The sequence below is a fragment of the Chiloscyllium plagiosum genome, chromosome 23 (genome assembly GCF_004010195.1).
Source record: "Chiloscyllium plagiosum isolate BGI_BamShark_2017 chromosome 23, ASM401019v2, whole genome shotgun sequence".
NCBI lineage: Eukaryota > Metazoa > Chordata > Chondrichthyes > Orectolobiformes > Hemiscylliidae > Chiloscyllium > Chiloscyllium plagiosum.
Window position 1 is genome coordinate 4,686,716 of NC_057732.1, and position 15,780 is coordinate 4,702,495.

General features: G+C 44.1%; 1 protein-coding gene across 1 annotated transcript in view; it reads right to left on the reverse strand.

Annotated features, from left to right (window-relative positions):
- Nucleotides 1-15,780, reverse strand: part of plekhg7 (pleckstrin homology domain containing, family G (with RhoGef domain) member 7) — an 87,945-nt gene that overhangs the window by 37,330 nt on the left and 34,835 nt on the right. The window contains exons 3-7 of the mRNA XM_043713185.1: nt 11,861-11,889; nt 4,655-4,788; nt 4,445-4,485; nt 1,838-1,933; nt 366-515 (exon numbers count right to left, since the gene is read on the reverse strand). Coding sequence (XP_043569120.1) covers nt 366-515; nt 1,838-1,933; nt 4,445-4,485; nt 4,655-4,788; nt 11,861-11,889 — 450 coding nt within the window. The remainder of the gene's footprint in view (nt 1-365; nt 516-1,837; nt 1,934-4,444; nt 4,486-4,654; nt 4,789-11,860; nt 11,890-15,780) is intronic.

The window sequence follows — 15,780 nt, forward strand, 5'->3', positions numbered from 1 at the left end:
GTAATGGGAAACTGTGGGAGGATTAATGGGAAACTGGAGGAGTTGCACCATGAAACTGGAAGAGTGGCATCAATAAAGTGGAGAGGAGCAGTGGGAAAGTGAGGCCAGTGAAAAAGCAGCAAGATGCCCAGAGGAATTCTTTGAACTGTTGAGCATTTAGGTAAAGCATATTACTTCACATTTCAGTTTCAAGACTCTGTTCATGTTTAATGCCCTCGATTCTCTGCCTACCCTGCCAGCCGTACTGAATATTCCTGTATTCAACATGTTCAATATACATTGATCTGTTCACTGTATATTGAACTATTTCTATTAATACCAGGAATGGTGCAGATTAAAGTAATAGGTAAGATTGACATTCCCACCTCCTCCATCACCAATAACTTGTCACCGAAGTAGGTGCATTCACTGGTGAAGATCTCCCACATGGCCTCTTGTAGCTTCCTGTCCTTCTGCTCAGCCCTGGTCTCAGTGCTCAACTTCTGGATCTTTGTTACATACGTCCAGCTTTTATCCTGTCGAAGAGTAATACAGGCAGTAATATTCACATCCTTGGGCACCCCATACCCGGAATCTCCAATACACCACCTCCCCCTCAATGACACAGTGCTACGGATACTGGAGAAAGGAAGGTGAATGGTGTCAATCTGTAATATTTACAAATGTTTACAATCAAAAGACTCAAAGATGCAGAGGCTCCAAGCCACGTTTCGGTTCAATTCTGATTATTCCCACAGTGTAGAGTAGATTAACCATCACCACCTGATCATGGTGCACACTGTATAATATGACTTCAACAGCATTACTGAAGCATTAATGATTGAGTTCTGAGGTACTGACACACCTGGGTGCCCAAGTGCACAGATCAGAGAAGCTTAGTAAGACCATAAGAAATTGGAACAGCAGGAGGCCATTCAGCCCCTCTAGCCTCCTCCACCATTCAATAAGATAGTGGCTGATCTGATATTTCTTACATCCATGTTCCTGCCTTTCCCCGTAACCCTCGATTCCCCCAACTGATCATGAATCCATTTATCTTAACCTTAAATATACACAGGGACTCTGCCCCCACAGCTCTCTGTGCCAAGAAGTTCCAAAGACTCACAATCCTCTGAGAGAAGAAATTCTTCCTCCTCTCAGTCTTACATTGGTGTTCCTTTGCCCTCTGGTCCCAGACACTCCCATGGGGGGAAACATCCTCTCAGCATTGACCCTGTCAAGCCCCTTAAGAATCTTGACTATTTCACTGAGTTCACCTCTCATTCTTCTGAACCTTAGTGAGTAGAGCCTTTGCTCATAAGACAATCCCTCCATCCCAGGGGTCATCCTAGTGAACCTTCTCTGAACTGCCTCCAATGGAATGATTTATTTCCTTATATTTGGGAATATGTGGTCTCATCAGCACCTTGTACAGTTACAGTAAGACTTCCTTACTCTTATCCTCCAACCCCCGCCCCCCCCTTGAAATAAGGGCCAACATTCCATTAGCCTTCCTGATTACCTGCTGTACCTGTGAGCTAGCTTTCTGTTTTTAATGCATGGGAAGGGAACACAAGGAATGTATTAATTGACATGGTGGACAGAGGGGTCTGTAGTCCAGTGAATGACAGTACAGATCTAAGGCTTGAAGGGCTCCTTCTGGTCCTGCAGTGGTTAACAGGCAAATTCCAATTGATTTGTGAGAGCAAACTAATGCATTGGTTTTAGCTCTAGAAGCAACTGACATTGGTAGAACTCCGCCAGAGGTCAAGGTCAGAGAGTTGCCAGTGGCTTCACTTGAAGAGATGGGTGTGCAAAGACGATTGGTCAGTGGCAATGACCAATGAGAGGGAAGTACCTTGTACCGTTGGAAAAAGTGATCTGTGCAGTCCCTGACCACCAGTGAGGCCAGAAGATTTTCCAAATGCGATATCTGCTTTTGTTTCACTTTGCTCTGGAAACGAGAAGGGTAGAACAATTGTGTCAGGTTAGCGAGATAAAATATGGGCACTTTCACCACACAGCTCGGGAAAGAGGGGTCTGTGGAAAGGTTCCATTTTTGGGAGCACGATTTACCTCAATCCTTAAATTCATCAGAAATTCAGCTTGAAGATCCCTGACCTCTCTTGGAGATCCTGGACCTCTTTTTGAGATCCCTGATCTCTTGGGTACTTGTGAATGGGGCTCATGTGCGTGGAGGTTTTACCCAGAGGCCCTATCCTTGATTAAAGGTCCACATACACGGTGCATGATTTATTGACTGACGAAGGAAATTGTGGCAAATGGTGTGCTAGACATTGGATATGTGTTTGTTAGTAGGCAAGTCTAAAACAAACGAATTTTCTAAATTGCAAGGTTTTGGGCATCTCTGGTGAGGTCTCATTTTATTGCCCATTGACAATTTGCTTCAGGAAGGAGCTGGCTCTCGAACTGAAAGTCTTTGAAGTGGTTTTGAGAACAACTCGGTGTCTTTCTCAGCTATTTCTAAGGACGGGTAAGAGTTATGCACAGCAGCCTATAGGCAGAAGTGTTAACATAGTGGTCATGTAACTAGATTCATAATCCAGAGAGCCAACTAAACCTTCCGGAGACACTGGTTTCAAATCCCACAATGACAGCTGGTGGAATCGGAATTCAATGAACAACTCTGAAACTCTTAAAGAAAACCGATCTCAGTAAAAGATGACCATGCAATTCATTTGGTTCACTCATGTCCTTACTTGACCTGACCTACACGTGACTCCAGGCCCACAAAACTGTAGCTGACTCTTAATTGCCCATGAAATGGGCCTTACGAAAGCTCAGTCCAAGGTGATTAGGAATGGTCAACAAATACTAGCCTTGCCAGGGACACCCAATTCAATGAAAAAATAAAATTTAACTTATTGGCCAGAAAAATGTAGGAATGCAGATTTCTTTCCCCAAAGGATACAATTCTAAAAGGGGTGTAGGAGCATACAGAGACCAGGGGTCATATGTGTACAGAGCATGGAAGTGGCAGAGTAGGTTCAGAAAGCAGTTAGCATAGCATTTGGAGTCCATTTTTATTCACTCATGGGATGTGGGTGTCACTGGCTAGGCCTGCATTTATTGCCTGTCTCTAGTTGTCCCTTGATAAGGAACTGTCTTCTTGAACTGCTGCAGCCCACCTGCTGTAGGTTGACCCACAATGCTGGTAGGGAGGGAATTCAAGGATTTTGACCCAGCAACAGTGAAGGAATGGCAATATATTTCCAAGGCAGGATGGTGGGTGGCTTGGTGGGGAAACTTACAGGGGGGGTGGTGTTCCCATATGTCTGCAGCCCTTGTCCTTCTAGATGGAAATGGTGATGGGTTGAACATTGCTGAGGGAGGATTCAGTGTATCTTGTATATGGTACACACTGCTGCCTACTGAGTGTTGGTGGGGGGAGTGGATATTTGTGGATGTCATGCCAATCAAGCAGCTGCTTTGTCCTGGATGGTATCAAGCTTCTCGAGTGTTGTTGGAGCTGCACCTATCCAGGCAAGTGGGGAGTAATCCATCACACTCCTGACTTGTTGATGGTGGACAGGCTTTGGGAAATCAGGGGTGATTTACTTACCGCAGTATTCCTAGGCTCTGACCTGCTCTTGTAACCATAGTGTGCTGAGTCCAGTTGAGTTTCTAGTCAATGATAACCCTCAGGATGTTGACAGTGGAGGATTCAGTGATGGTAACACCATTGTATTCAAGAGGTGGTGGTTAGATTGAACTCTATATATAAAGACATAGAGTGCAAAAGGAAGGAGCCTATGATCCTCTATCATCCTCTCTCAGCCAGGGGTGAATCGGTGGTGTGTCTGGATGATACAGTTTAGTTGATGGTTATTTCATGGGTAGTAGATTATTGAGCATTGATTAGGTATTTATGGGCTTCAACAGAGGGAAAGGCAGGTAGTGTGATCCTCTCACTGGCCCCTTTAAAATAGGAGACAGGTCAGGGCAGTGAGTAGATGGTGTGAAAGCCTCCTACTGCATTTTATGTGTCCTCCAACCTTCGCCCCCCCCCGCGCCTTCAAACCCCCTCCTGGGTGTTTAAATCTGCTCGTTGTGTTGTTTCTACAAGAGCTTCCTAGTTATTGCGATATAACATGAACATTATACATAGCAGTGTTTAGTGTTGGAAAGAAATCTCAGGCACTGTTGATACTGTTGTGAATATACAGCTAATACCACCAGAGGTACAGCACATTAGCAACACACTTCAGGTCAGCTTAAACAAGTTTGTACCTGTTGAATTTATCAGGGTTTGAGAGAATCACTGAAACATAACCGCCCCAATCTCAAATACCAGGCGATTGAGGTACAACTCATTGCTATCTTGGGAAGTGTCAGAAATAAATTGCACAGTATTATTTATTTAATCTTTCCTGTCCTCTAACTACAATATCTGAGGGAGTGCTGGAAGTTTCAAATACATGAATAAAATATTAGACAGCATTACCATTCCCCGTTTTGCGAAAGGCCATTTCGACTTCTTGGATTCTGAAAGAGATTTGGATGGATTTAGGATTTTTCCAACAGGTTACATTCCTTCAGATTACCCAACACCCAGGCAACAGAGCGTTTAGCCAATCAGAATTCTGATATAGAAACTGTCACCAAAGCAATCTCGAAGATTGAAGATTCCCTCCGCATGGCTCTATGACCTTACCCGTACTGAGTGAGGGGGTAGATGCTGTACGGTAAAGATGTTCCACACCATGAGAAATTAATAAATCACCAGGAAATATCTCGAGTCCCGGTAAACAGACAACCAATGAACTGCGCCGACGTTGAGAGATGCACCTGCAACATCAAGAAGAACAAGCAAAACCGAGTGTGTTTTTCCACAGTCAATTATTTCAACTCTGCTGTACCAATAGGGTCTGATCGTAGCAACAGTAATGTTCAATGAACACACAACCTTTTGTTAGGAAATTAACCAATCTTTGATCTTGCAATTGAAATCACACACTCTCTCGCGCACATGCAATACACAACCAACACACAAACTCTGATAATAGCCTGGCTTTACAAGGTGTACTTCATCCTGATTTTTCTTATTCAGAGAGATTAAGACAGAGGTGATCAGTGGTCTCTCTCAAGCCAATAAAGTAGACAGCTTGTGAAGCCTTGGGGCTTTTTTAAAAAGTCGGAACAATAGAAGCAGCCTGAATGGGTGGAGTCAGGCTCCCACAGAACCAGGGATTTAGTTTAGTTTTCAGCAGTTGTTGGGGTTTGGAAGTTGACTTTGGAAGCTATCTCTCCCTCTCTGCTACAGCTAAAAGTTTGCGTTCATCTCTCTCTCTCTCTCTCTGTTGGACCGAAGGGTCTGTTTCCATGCTGTACATCTCTATGACTCTGTGACTCCATGCCAGAATTGCGTGTGAGACAATCTGTTTTACTAACTTTGCCTTTGACAAGGGTGTGTTTATGGGATATTACTATATTGGAGCAGTTATTGTTTAGCAGTTAAATGGTCTAATATTCTGTACAGGTTTCCAAAGCAGGTAAAGTTGCACCAATTCTTCTTTCTTTTGTTTGCATTTTAACTGTAGTGTAAGAAAAAAGTGTGCTTTGCTTAAATTGTAACCAATCGAATTATATCTGAAACATAGCACCTCACACTTGTCTTCAAATAAAAGTTAAATTCCAGGTTACCTCCTTGATATATTTGAGGGGTGTTTGGTCTGGTCCACAACACACACACAGACACTCATCCACATGCAGAACACTCACAACACAAATACAACACACACTCACAATCAATACAAAACACCCTCTTCACACACTCATTTTCACTGACTGAAGAGCCCTGAAGTAAATGTGACCTTATTATATCTGCATAAAACAGTTGTGAAAGTATAGAATCATAGAGTCCTTACACTGTGGAAACTGGCCATTTGACCCAAGTCCACACTGACCCTCCGAAGAGTAACCAACCCAGACCCATTCCCCTACGATATTACTCGACATTTCCCCCTGACTAATGCACTTCGCCTGCACACCCTTTTCCCTAGTTGCTATCATAAGAAATAGGAACGGTGGGGGCCTTGATTTCCTAAAAATCCATCTATCTCAGCCTTAAGTATACACAAGGACTCTGCCCCACCCCCCCCACCCCCATCCCCACCCCCCCGCCATGACTTTCTGTGGCAAGGAGTTTCAAAGGGTCACATCCTCTGCGAGAAGATATTCTCCCAATCTCAGTCATAAATTGGCACCCGTTTATTCTGAGGCTATGCCCTTTGACACTCTCAACTCTCCCTACTCTTACACCACAAAGAAATAAGGGCCAACATTCCATTAGCCTTGTTGATGACCTGCTGCTAGCACACAATGAACTACACCTTTTTGAAAACAAGAGCATCTTCTCACTAGACTTCCTCAATGAGACCCTGTAGATCCTGACCAATGGCACTGAGTCTAGCAGATGCATCTTGATATAATGTGCAGTCATGAGGATACAACTTACAACAAAGAAGGTCTACTATCAGAGGTCAACTGGAATACCACCATTTGCAAGTTCCCCTCCAAGCCACTCACCTATCCTGACTTGCAAATATACTGCTATTCATTCACTGTTGCTGAGTCAAAATCTGGGAATTCCCTTCCTAAGGGTATTTTGGGTCAACCTACAGCACAAGAGCATCTGTGCTGCAGCAGGTCAAGAAGGCAGTTCACCACCACCTTCTCAAGGGCCAGTTAAGGACGGGCAACACCCACATGCCCGAATGAACATTTCAGTCCCCCTGAGCCACTGGGGACAAGACCATCTTCCTGGAAGGTGCCTTTTGACATCAAACTGGGAGCAGGGAGGAGGTTATGCAACACTTCAAGCAGGCTGTGAGCACCCTCCCACCCCATCTGCTTGACCTTAGGTGTGACCATAGACCTTTATGCTCCTGGCCCTGCCACAATGGTAGCCGAGAGAGAAAGAGAGAAAGAGAGAGAGAGAGAATCTCAAAATGGAGGTGTCCTCTCTCCATCTTTCTCTTGGCTGAACTGCTGCTCCTTGTTGCCATTCATGGACTCATAGAGGTTTACAGCAAAAAAACAGGCCCTTCAGCCCAACTTGTCCCAGTTGGTCTTCCACCCTCAGGAACCTTCGCTCCCTCTTCAAATTGAACAGCAAGAGTCCATCCTCTGGACATTAACTGGCCAATTTGAGGAAAATTACCGTAAGGTTCCCATTCAATGGGATCCTGTATCTCTAATATCAGGGTCCAATCCCCAAAGGGCAAATCCTGCCCCCCCCCCCCATCCACCCATATCACTTTTGCCATTTAACAGCTCCTGGCCTCCACTCTATCAGAGGCACACCGCACCCATCCCCCAACCTCCTCACCGTCCCTCCTCTTTCCCTGCCTCAGGATTGGTTTAAAAGCTGCTCATGTCTAACTTTACCAGTTCTGGTGAAAGTTCATCGGCTTGAAATACTAACCCTGTTGGCTTCTGCAAGACAGCTTACAGAGCTGGAGAGAATTTCCAGGAATATTGGCTTTCCAGTTTCCTGGTATTTGTAAAGCTGGTTATGTGAACTGACCTCCAGTTTATATAAACTGGCTGAATCCCTGAAATTTCTACCAGGACTGGGTTAGTATCTCTGCCGAAATGTATTTCAATGCTTTACACTTCTCTTGTACGTTGTGTAGAAACAGCACAGTTTTATTAAACTGGGAAAGAATTGGGATGTAACACGATCAGTTTTTTTCATACAAACATTGCTTTTGTTTCTGTTGCCCAGTTACTGCACCGGCAGCTCCCTCTGACTGATATTTCTTTGTCACTCACCAATCACCAGAGTTCCCAACACTCAATCAACTTAGAAAGCAGAAAACTCAAGGTGTAATTAAACCAGCTCATTGCTTATTATCCCAAAGTTCCGAGTAACTCCATGAAACCAATCAGCTAGAATTTTTTAAAATTTGCATTAAATGCCTGGATTTGCACTAAACCTAGAACCATTTCCTGTACATTCATTTGTCCACCCTACCTATACTTTGGGAATTATATGTAGCCCTACACAATCAAGGTTTACTTAATTCAGCTTTACCAACAGTTGGGTGTTCCAAATTCGATTCTAAACTCAACAACACAATATTTCTGCGGTCAACTAAAATGTGTCATTGTTTTTCTAAGTAGGTGACTTTGCTGACACAGTTTACAGGTACATTGATGTAATCCAACCGCATAACTGCATGAGAATTGATTTGTTGACTAGGCTCATAGAACCTAGCACAGAACAGGCCCTTCAGCCCACGATGTTGTGCCGACCACTGATCCTCATGTATTCACCCTCAAATTTCTGTGGCCATATGCATGTCCAGCAGTCTCTTAAATGTCCCCAATGACCTTGCTTCCACAACTGCAGCTGGCAACGCATTCCATGCTCTCACAACTCTCTGTGTAAAGAACCCGCCTCTGACATCCCCTCTATACTTTCCTCCAACCAGCTTAAAACTATGACCCCCTCGTGTTAGATAGGGCGACCAGAACTGGACGCAGTATTCCAAGTGCGGTCTAACCAAAGTTTTATAGAGCTGCAACAAGATCTCACGACTCTTAAACCTAATGAATGCCAAAACACCATATGCTTTCTTAACAACTCCTCCAGCATTTTGACTGAAATGAAATGGATGGATTCAGAAAGTTTTGTGATCAGGTGTGAATATTATTAGGGAGGTGGGGTTCTTCAGAACCCTGGGTGACCTTCAAAGGAATTGAGAAAATCCTATTTATCATTCGGTGAACTTTATTACATTAGCCATGTAGCTAAATCATGGTACTTCAGAAGTGACATTTTTATACTGAAAGGGCTACTTTACCGTATAAAACAAAATGTCAGAAATATGAAGCAATGCCAAACCATAAGAAAATAGGAGCGAGGAGCAGGAGTAGGCAATTCAGCCCCTCAAGCCTTCTCCGCCATTTAATACTATCACGTCTGATCTCAACTTGGCCTCAACCCCACTTTCCTGCCCACTCCCCATAACCCTTTAATCCATTACTAATTAAAAATCTGTACATCTCCTCCTTAAATTTACTCAGTGTCCTGACATCCACTGCATAGGCAATTCCACAGATTCACAACCCTTTGAGAGAAATTATTCCTCCACATCTCCGTTGGTTTATCATGGGCACTGGTGGTTTGGCTGTCAATGTTACATCTTCCGATTTTAAAATACCTAGGATATATGCCACAGAAACAGGCCACTCAGCCCATTTAACCCATGCTGGTGTTAGGGCTCCACTTAACTGTCTTCCCATTTTTTCAAATCATTTTAAGTTCACCATCATAACTGTCCATTCTCCTTCATCACCTGGCCTCATTTCTCCTTTAATGCTTCTACAATCTTTGCCTCAAGTGTTCCCTGTAAAAGTGAATTGCACATTCCCACCACTCTACAGATAAAGAGGCTCCTTCTGAATCCCTCATTGGATTTCTTGTGCACCATCTTGTACTGACAGAGTCTAGTTGCACTCTTCCACATAACAGGCAACATTTCCTCTGGATCCACTCCACCAAAACCTTTTAAAGACCTTGAATAGATCACCCTCAGCTTTTTCTCCAAAGCAGAGACTTAAAGTGTTAACTTTCTCCTGACATTTTTACCCACACATTTCTGGTATGGCGCCCGTTAATTTTTTCTGCTTTCTGTGCTTAATGGGAGTTAATTGACAACCTGGAGTAACTTGAAAGAAATCTTTTTTTGCCAGAAAAACACAGTTTCAGAGATGACATAATAGAGTGTCTCTATCTGCTTTATCTAATATGGTGAGAACCGTCCTCTAATGGTGGTCTAACCCAGGTTAAACATTTATCAGTTCAGTCTCTCACAGTCTAGTGCGTGGCTTTTCCATGGCCTTGACATCCAGTGGCTCACTGTTTAGTGATTGATGTTACTTTGTTCCTCTACCCCACCTAGAGTTACAACCTTCCAAGGAATGAGTTTACAACCTCACATTTATCTCTCCATATGAACTTCATTTATCAATTATTTGCCCTTACTGCAGATTTATTGATGCTCTCCTGTCATTTATCCTCCTTGTACTGATTATCTCATCCCTCCCCCAATCCCTCAAATTGGTGCCACAGAAAATGTGTTTTTAAGTTGGAAATTGTGTACTTGAACTCATCTTAAAACAGACTGATAGTGTCAGGCCTTCCTCAGCGTGTGAAGAAACCTTCCCCCCGGGTGTCAATCTGCAACTTGAACTTTTAACTTTGTTAACTCAATCTCTCTTCCCCTTTAACGTCTCCCCTGCCTTAATAAGTTCCTTCAAGCCTACCTCCCTCTTTGAACAAACTTTCACTCCCCTTCCTAATCTCTTCTCATGTAGCTCCGTGTAAAGTGTTGTTTACTGTCTACATGAACAAGGTGTCTGAGTCACTATTTAGCCCATGTGTCATTACCCTTTGACTAGCCAAATAGTCTAATTTTGACTTAAATTAAAATTCTTTCTGCATGAACCACAATCTCTCAAATGAATTATACAGCTCACAACCCACTGTGGTGAAATTTCTCCTGGTCTGATGTTCTAAACCCAATATATCGAACCTTGCATCTATGACCCTTGTTCTCACCTCTGACCTAGCATTTCATTTCAAACACTTCCATCATTTCATCTTAGAAGCTGCATTAGAACAAAGAAAGACAAAGAACAATCCAGCACAGGAACAGGCCCTTCAGCCTTCCAAGTTGCCACATTTTGCCCTTTCGTATTAAAACAGTCTTCTATCACAGGATCCATTTCCCTCTATTCCCTTCCTATTCATGGATTCGTCCAGGTGCTTCTTGAATAGTGCTATAGTGTTCCTCCTGCTGCTATAATGCTTCCACCACATCCTCTGGCAGCTTGTACCAGGCACTCACCACCCTTTGTGTGAGAAACTTGCCTCGCACATCTCTTTTAAACATGCCCCACCCCCTCACAATGAAACTGTGTCCACTAGTAATTGATCACCCCCCACCCTGGGAAAAAGTCTCATGCTTTCCGCTCTATCCATGCCATTCACAATTTTATAAACTTCTATCAAGTCGCCCCTCAACCTCCTGCTTTCCAGTGATAGCAAACACAGTCTAGCCAACCTTTCTTCATAACTAAAATCCCCCATACCAGGCAACATTCTGACAAACCTTTTCTGCACCCTCTCCAAAGCATCCACATCCTTCTGGTAGTGTGGTGATCAGAATTGTATTCCATATTCCAAGTGTGGCCTAACTAAATTTCTATAAAGTTGCAGCAAAACTTGTCTATCCTTATACTCAATGCTTCTTCCAATGAAGGCAAGCAGGCCACAGGCCTTTTTTACTACCTTATCTCCTGGTACTGCCACCTTCAGTGATCTGTGGACCTGCACACCCAGATCCATCTGCAGATCAAAACTCCTAAGGATTCTGCCATTCACTGTATAATTTCCAACTGTACTTGACTTTCCAAAATGCATCACCTCACATTTGTCTGGATTAAACTCCTGCCACTTTTCTGCCCCTGCCTCCAACTGATCTATATCCTGTTGTATCCTCTGATAATCCTCCTCATTATCTGCAACTCCACAATCTTTGTATCATTTGCAAACTTACTAATTAGACCAAGCATGTCTTCCTCCAAATCATTTGTGTAGACCACAAACAGCAGAGGTCCCAGCACTGATCCCTGTGGAACACCACTAGTCACAGCCCTCCATTCTGAAAAGTATCCTTCCACCACTACCCTCTGTCTGCTGTGACTAAGTCAGTTCTGTGTTGTTCTGACAAGAAGAGTTTTTTCAAGTTACTTCTAGTTCTCAATGAATTCCCATGTGAACTCCAAAGCAGAGTGGACCAACTGGGTTTTCATTGCTTGACGAAGTTTTGGATATGATGTTGTGTACCTCTCAGGTGTTGCATCTTGGGCCGTCTGCTAAAAGAGGAGAAATAAAATCAATTGAGAACCAGGAGACACTGTTAAAGTAGTTTCATCGAACTTAGTGTGGCAAAAAACACATTGATATACATTATAGAAATGGTTACGTAATCAAATAAACTTCATTAGAATAGAAAGAGCTGGAGGGACTCAGCAGGTCTGGCCACATCTGTGGTGACAGAAACACTGTTAATATTTTGAGTCCGATATGACTCTTCATCTGCATCCACAATATTTTGCTTTTGCACAACTTAATTAATTTGAACAAAGTACTTGGTGTGACTCAGAAACCAGCAGAGGATCTGTCATATTGAGACAGATCCGTACATAGAATAACTTCACTATGGTCACTGCTACAGGAAATACACTGCTGCCTCACAGTGCCAGGGAATTGGTTTGATTCCACCCTCAGGTGACTGTCATTGTGGAGTTTGCACACTGTGTCGACGTGAGTTTCCTCCGGGTGCTCGGGATTCCTCCTACAGTCCAAAGATGCATAGGTTAGGTGGAGTGGCCGTGTTAAATTGCCCATAGTGTTCAGGGATGTATAGGTTAGGTGCGTTAGCTGTGGGAATTGCAGGGTTACAGGGATAGGGTAGGGGGATGGGTCTGGGTGTTATGCTCTTTGGAGGGTCATTGTGGACTGGTTGAGCTGAACAGTCTGTTCCACACAGAAGGGATTCTATGGATCAGTGCACAGAAAGATCCCAGAAAAATCAATGGGAGTAGGACCAGGTAATTTGTATCAGGCATTGATTGAAGAATAAAGTTTGACACACTTGTGCCTGCGCACTGGAATTCTTGCTAGAGACATTTCTTGCTATTTCTGCCATATTGATTTTTTGTCCATTGTTGAGTTCGAAATTCCTTCTGTGAGCACCTCAGGGTGATTGAGTAACTGGGTTCCTACAATTCCCTCAAAATATTTTCTGATTTTCATTTTCTTACATCAGTAAATAAAATTCATGACATTGAAAATGCACTGATACAAAACATTTCAAATTCCAAAATATTGAATGCTTTACCAAAACATATTTTACCTGTTAATTTGTCTTTTAATTACCGTATTCAAGTTGTACTTCAAGTAAGTAGCATCTCATACATAGATTTTGAAAACAATGAGATGATAGTTAACAAATGAAAAGTGGACAGTATGGTGGCTCAGTGGTTAGCACTGCTGCCTCACAGTACCACGGACTCAGGTTCGATTCCTGCCTTGGTTGACTGTCCATGTAGAGTTTGCACGTTCTCCCTATGTCTGTGAGGGTTTCCTCCAGTTGCTCTGGTTTCCTTCCACAGTCCAAAAATGTGTGGGTTAGGGTGGATTGGCCATGCTAAATTACCCGTAGTGTTCAGGGATGTGTGGGTTAGGGTGGATTGGCCATGCTAAATTGCCCGTAGTGTCCAGGGATGTGTGGGTTATGGTGGATTGGCCATGGGAAATTGCCCGTAGTGTTCAGGGATGTATGGGTTAGGTGGATTGGCCATGCTAAATTGCCCGTAGTGTTCAGGGATGTGTAGGTTAGGTCGATTGGCCATGCTAAATTGCCCGTAGTGTCCAGGGATGTGTGGGTTATGGTGGATTGGCCATGGGAAATTGCCCGTAGTGTTCAGGGATGTGTGGGTTAGGTGGATTGGCCATGCTAAATTGCCCGCAGTGTTCAGGGATGTGTGGGTTAGGTGGATTGGCCATGGGAAATTGCCCGTAGTGTTCAGGGAAGTGTGGGTTAGGTGGATTGGCCATGCTAAATTGCCCATAGTGTTCAGGGATGTCTGGGTTAGGTGGATTGGCCGTGGGAAATTGCCCGTAGTGTTCAGGGATGTGTGGGTTAGGTGGATTGGCTTTCGGAAATGCAGAGTTATAGGATGGGGTGGGTCTGGGTGGGAAGGTCTTCAGAGGGTCAGTGTGGACTCGATGGGCTGAATGGCCTGCTTCTATTGTGCTATGACCCTATCACCTTCAGTGCCTTGATCCTCCCTCCAAACATTCAAAAATGACAGATTCCATCAAAAAATTATCATGCCACCCATTGGTTATAAAGGTTTATCCTTTACCAAATCCAATGGCAAACTTCATAAAACTCCTAGTTTGCCAGAAACAGAAGGCCAGAAATGAAAACCTGCCTCGACAGGCCAAGGAACGCCGACCTAAAAAAAGTGAAACTAAACTGGTCCAACCATATGTCAGGAGTGTGATGGAATACTGCCCACTTGCTTGGATGGGTGGAGCCCCAACAACATGTACGAAATTTGACAGCATCCAGTTCAAAGCAGCCTGCTTAATTGGCTGCTTCCCTCCCTCCCACCCACTCCCTCCAAAACCATCACTCAGTGAGAGCAGTGTATAACAACTACAAGATGCATTCACAGAGAGTTCCAGAACCATGATCCCTTCTATCTAGAAGTGCAATGTCAGCAGATACACGGGAATATGTTCACCATGTTCAAGCTCCCCTCCAGGCCACTCACTATGCTGACTTGGAAATATATTGCCATCCCTTCACTGTCACTGGGTTAAAATCCTGGAATTCCCTCCCTAAGGGCACGGTGGATCTACCGAGAGCAGGTGGACTGCAGTGGTTCAGGAAGTCCCTCTGAGTCAGTGGTCATAAGTCCAATCCTGGAACACAAAATCTAGGATTTTAAAAGTGTAGGATGCGAGCAATGCTGGTTTGGCCAGTCTTTGCTGCCTGTCCCTCGTTGCCCTCAAGATGTGGTCCCACTGAGGGCACACTGCGCTGACACAGATGAGAAACTAAACTACTACATTTGTTTCCACTGTCCCACGTCCTCTACAATCGCTCTGCCTGAAATGTACAACTGGACCAGGATTATGAATTATGTGTGTGTGTTATATTCCCTGATTATCATTACTATTACTACCAACCCACGCCAACTGTTCCAGTTCTCACATTTCATGGAGGGGCCTCCACAGGCCTCTGTTTTATTACCCAAAAAAGCTAAGAAAGGAAAATCAATCGCTGCACAATCCAACTACATCAGACCCAGCAAGCAATAATGCAACATCAAACAGCATATTCTTCACTTGCTCATAACAGGCAGAGTACAGACTATATCTAACTAGCCCTTGCCTGCTCAACCCAAAACAAAACATCTAGTGATGTCATTCCATGATTGGCAGCACTTTCTAGATAATCCTGAGTGCGTGCTGATAGCTACACCAACAATAAATTTAAGATAATCAGTCACACTCATAGAGTGGCTTATTTATTCTCACCAGAGAAAATCTGGAACACATGGTTTGCAAACAGAAGTGGTATGTTCAATCTTTGTGCCTTTACTGAATTATTCAGGAGCTTGGATGGTTCCCCACTGCTTTCTCCATGGCAACGCCTCAGTCAACCAGAATTGACTCCTCAACCAATCAGCACCCTTTTCCCCTGCAGTGCACATAGCTCACTTTTCAGCAATAATGCAAAATTGCCCTCAGCAACATTACGTATGTGTGATTAACTCTGTAACCCACTGAGCAGAACGTTCACTCTGACCTGGGGGGTTCCCCGAGGTACCACCTCATCTGGGCATGGAGAGATATTTGCTGAGGGCACTGATAAGGCTCTCCAAACTGGAAGGTGAACCTGGCTTGGTGGAGGGGGACAGTACCAGGAAGTAACTATGGTGGGGGGAGGCTTCAATGTGCACACACCTTCTCACTAACAAGGAGGGTCGTCACCAGAGGAAGAGACAGACCGCCACGGGGAAAAAGGAGGGCAGCACCGCCCAAACAGGGAAAGACGATCCCTCTGAGTGGATGGGTAAAGGCCTCCCCCCACCTGGTGAGAACCAAGAGGTACCCACCGGCCCACAGCTCCAGGTAACTGGGAGCAGCGGTCCTGTGACAGCCCCGCTGTCAGATGGAGAACTGGA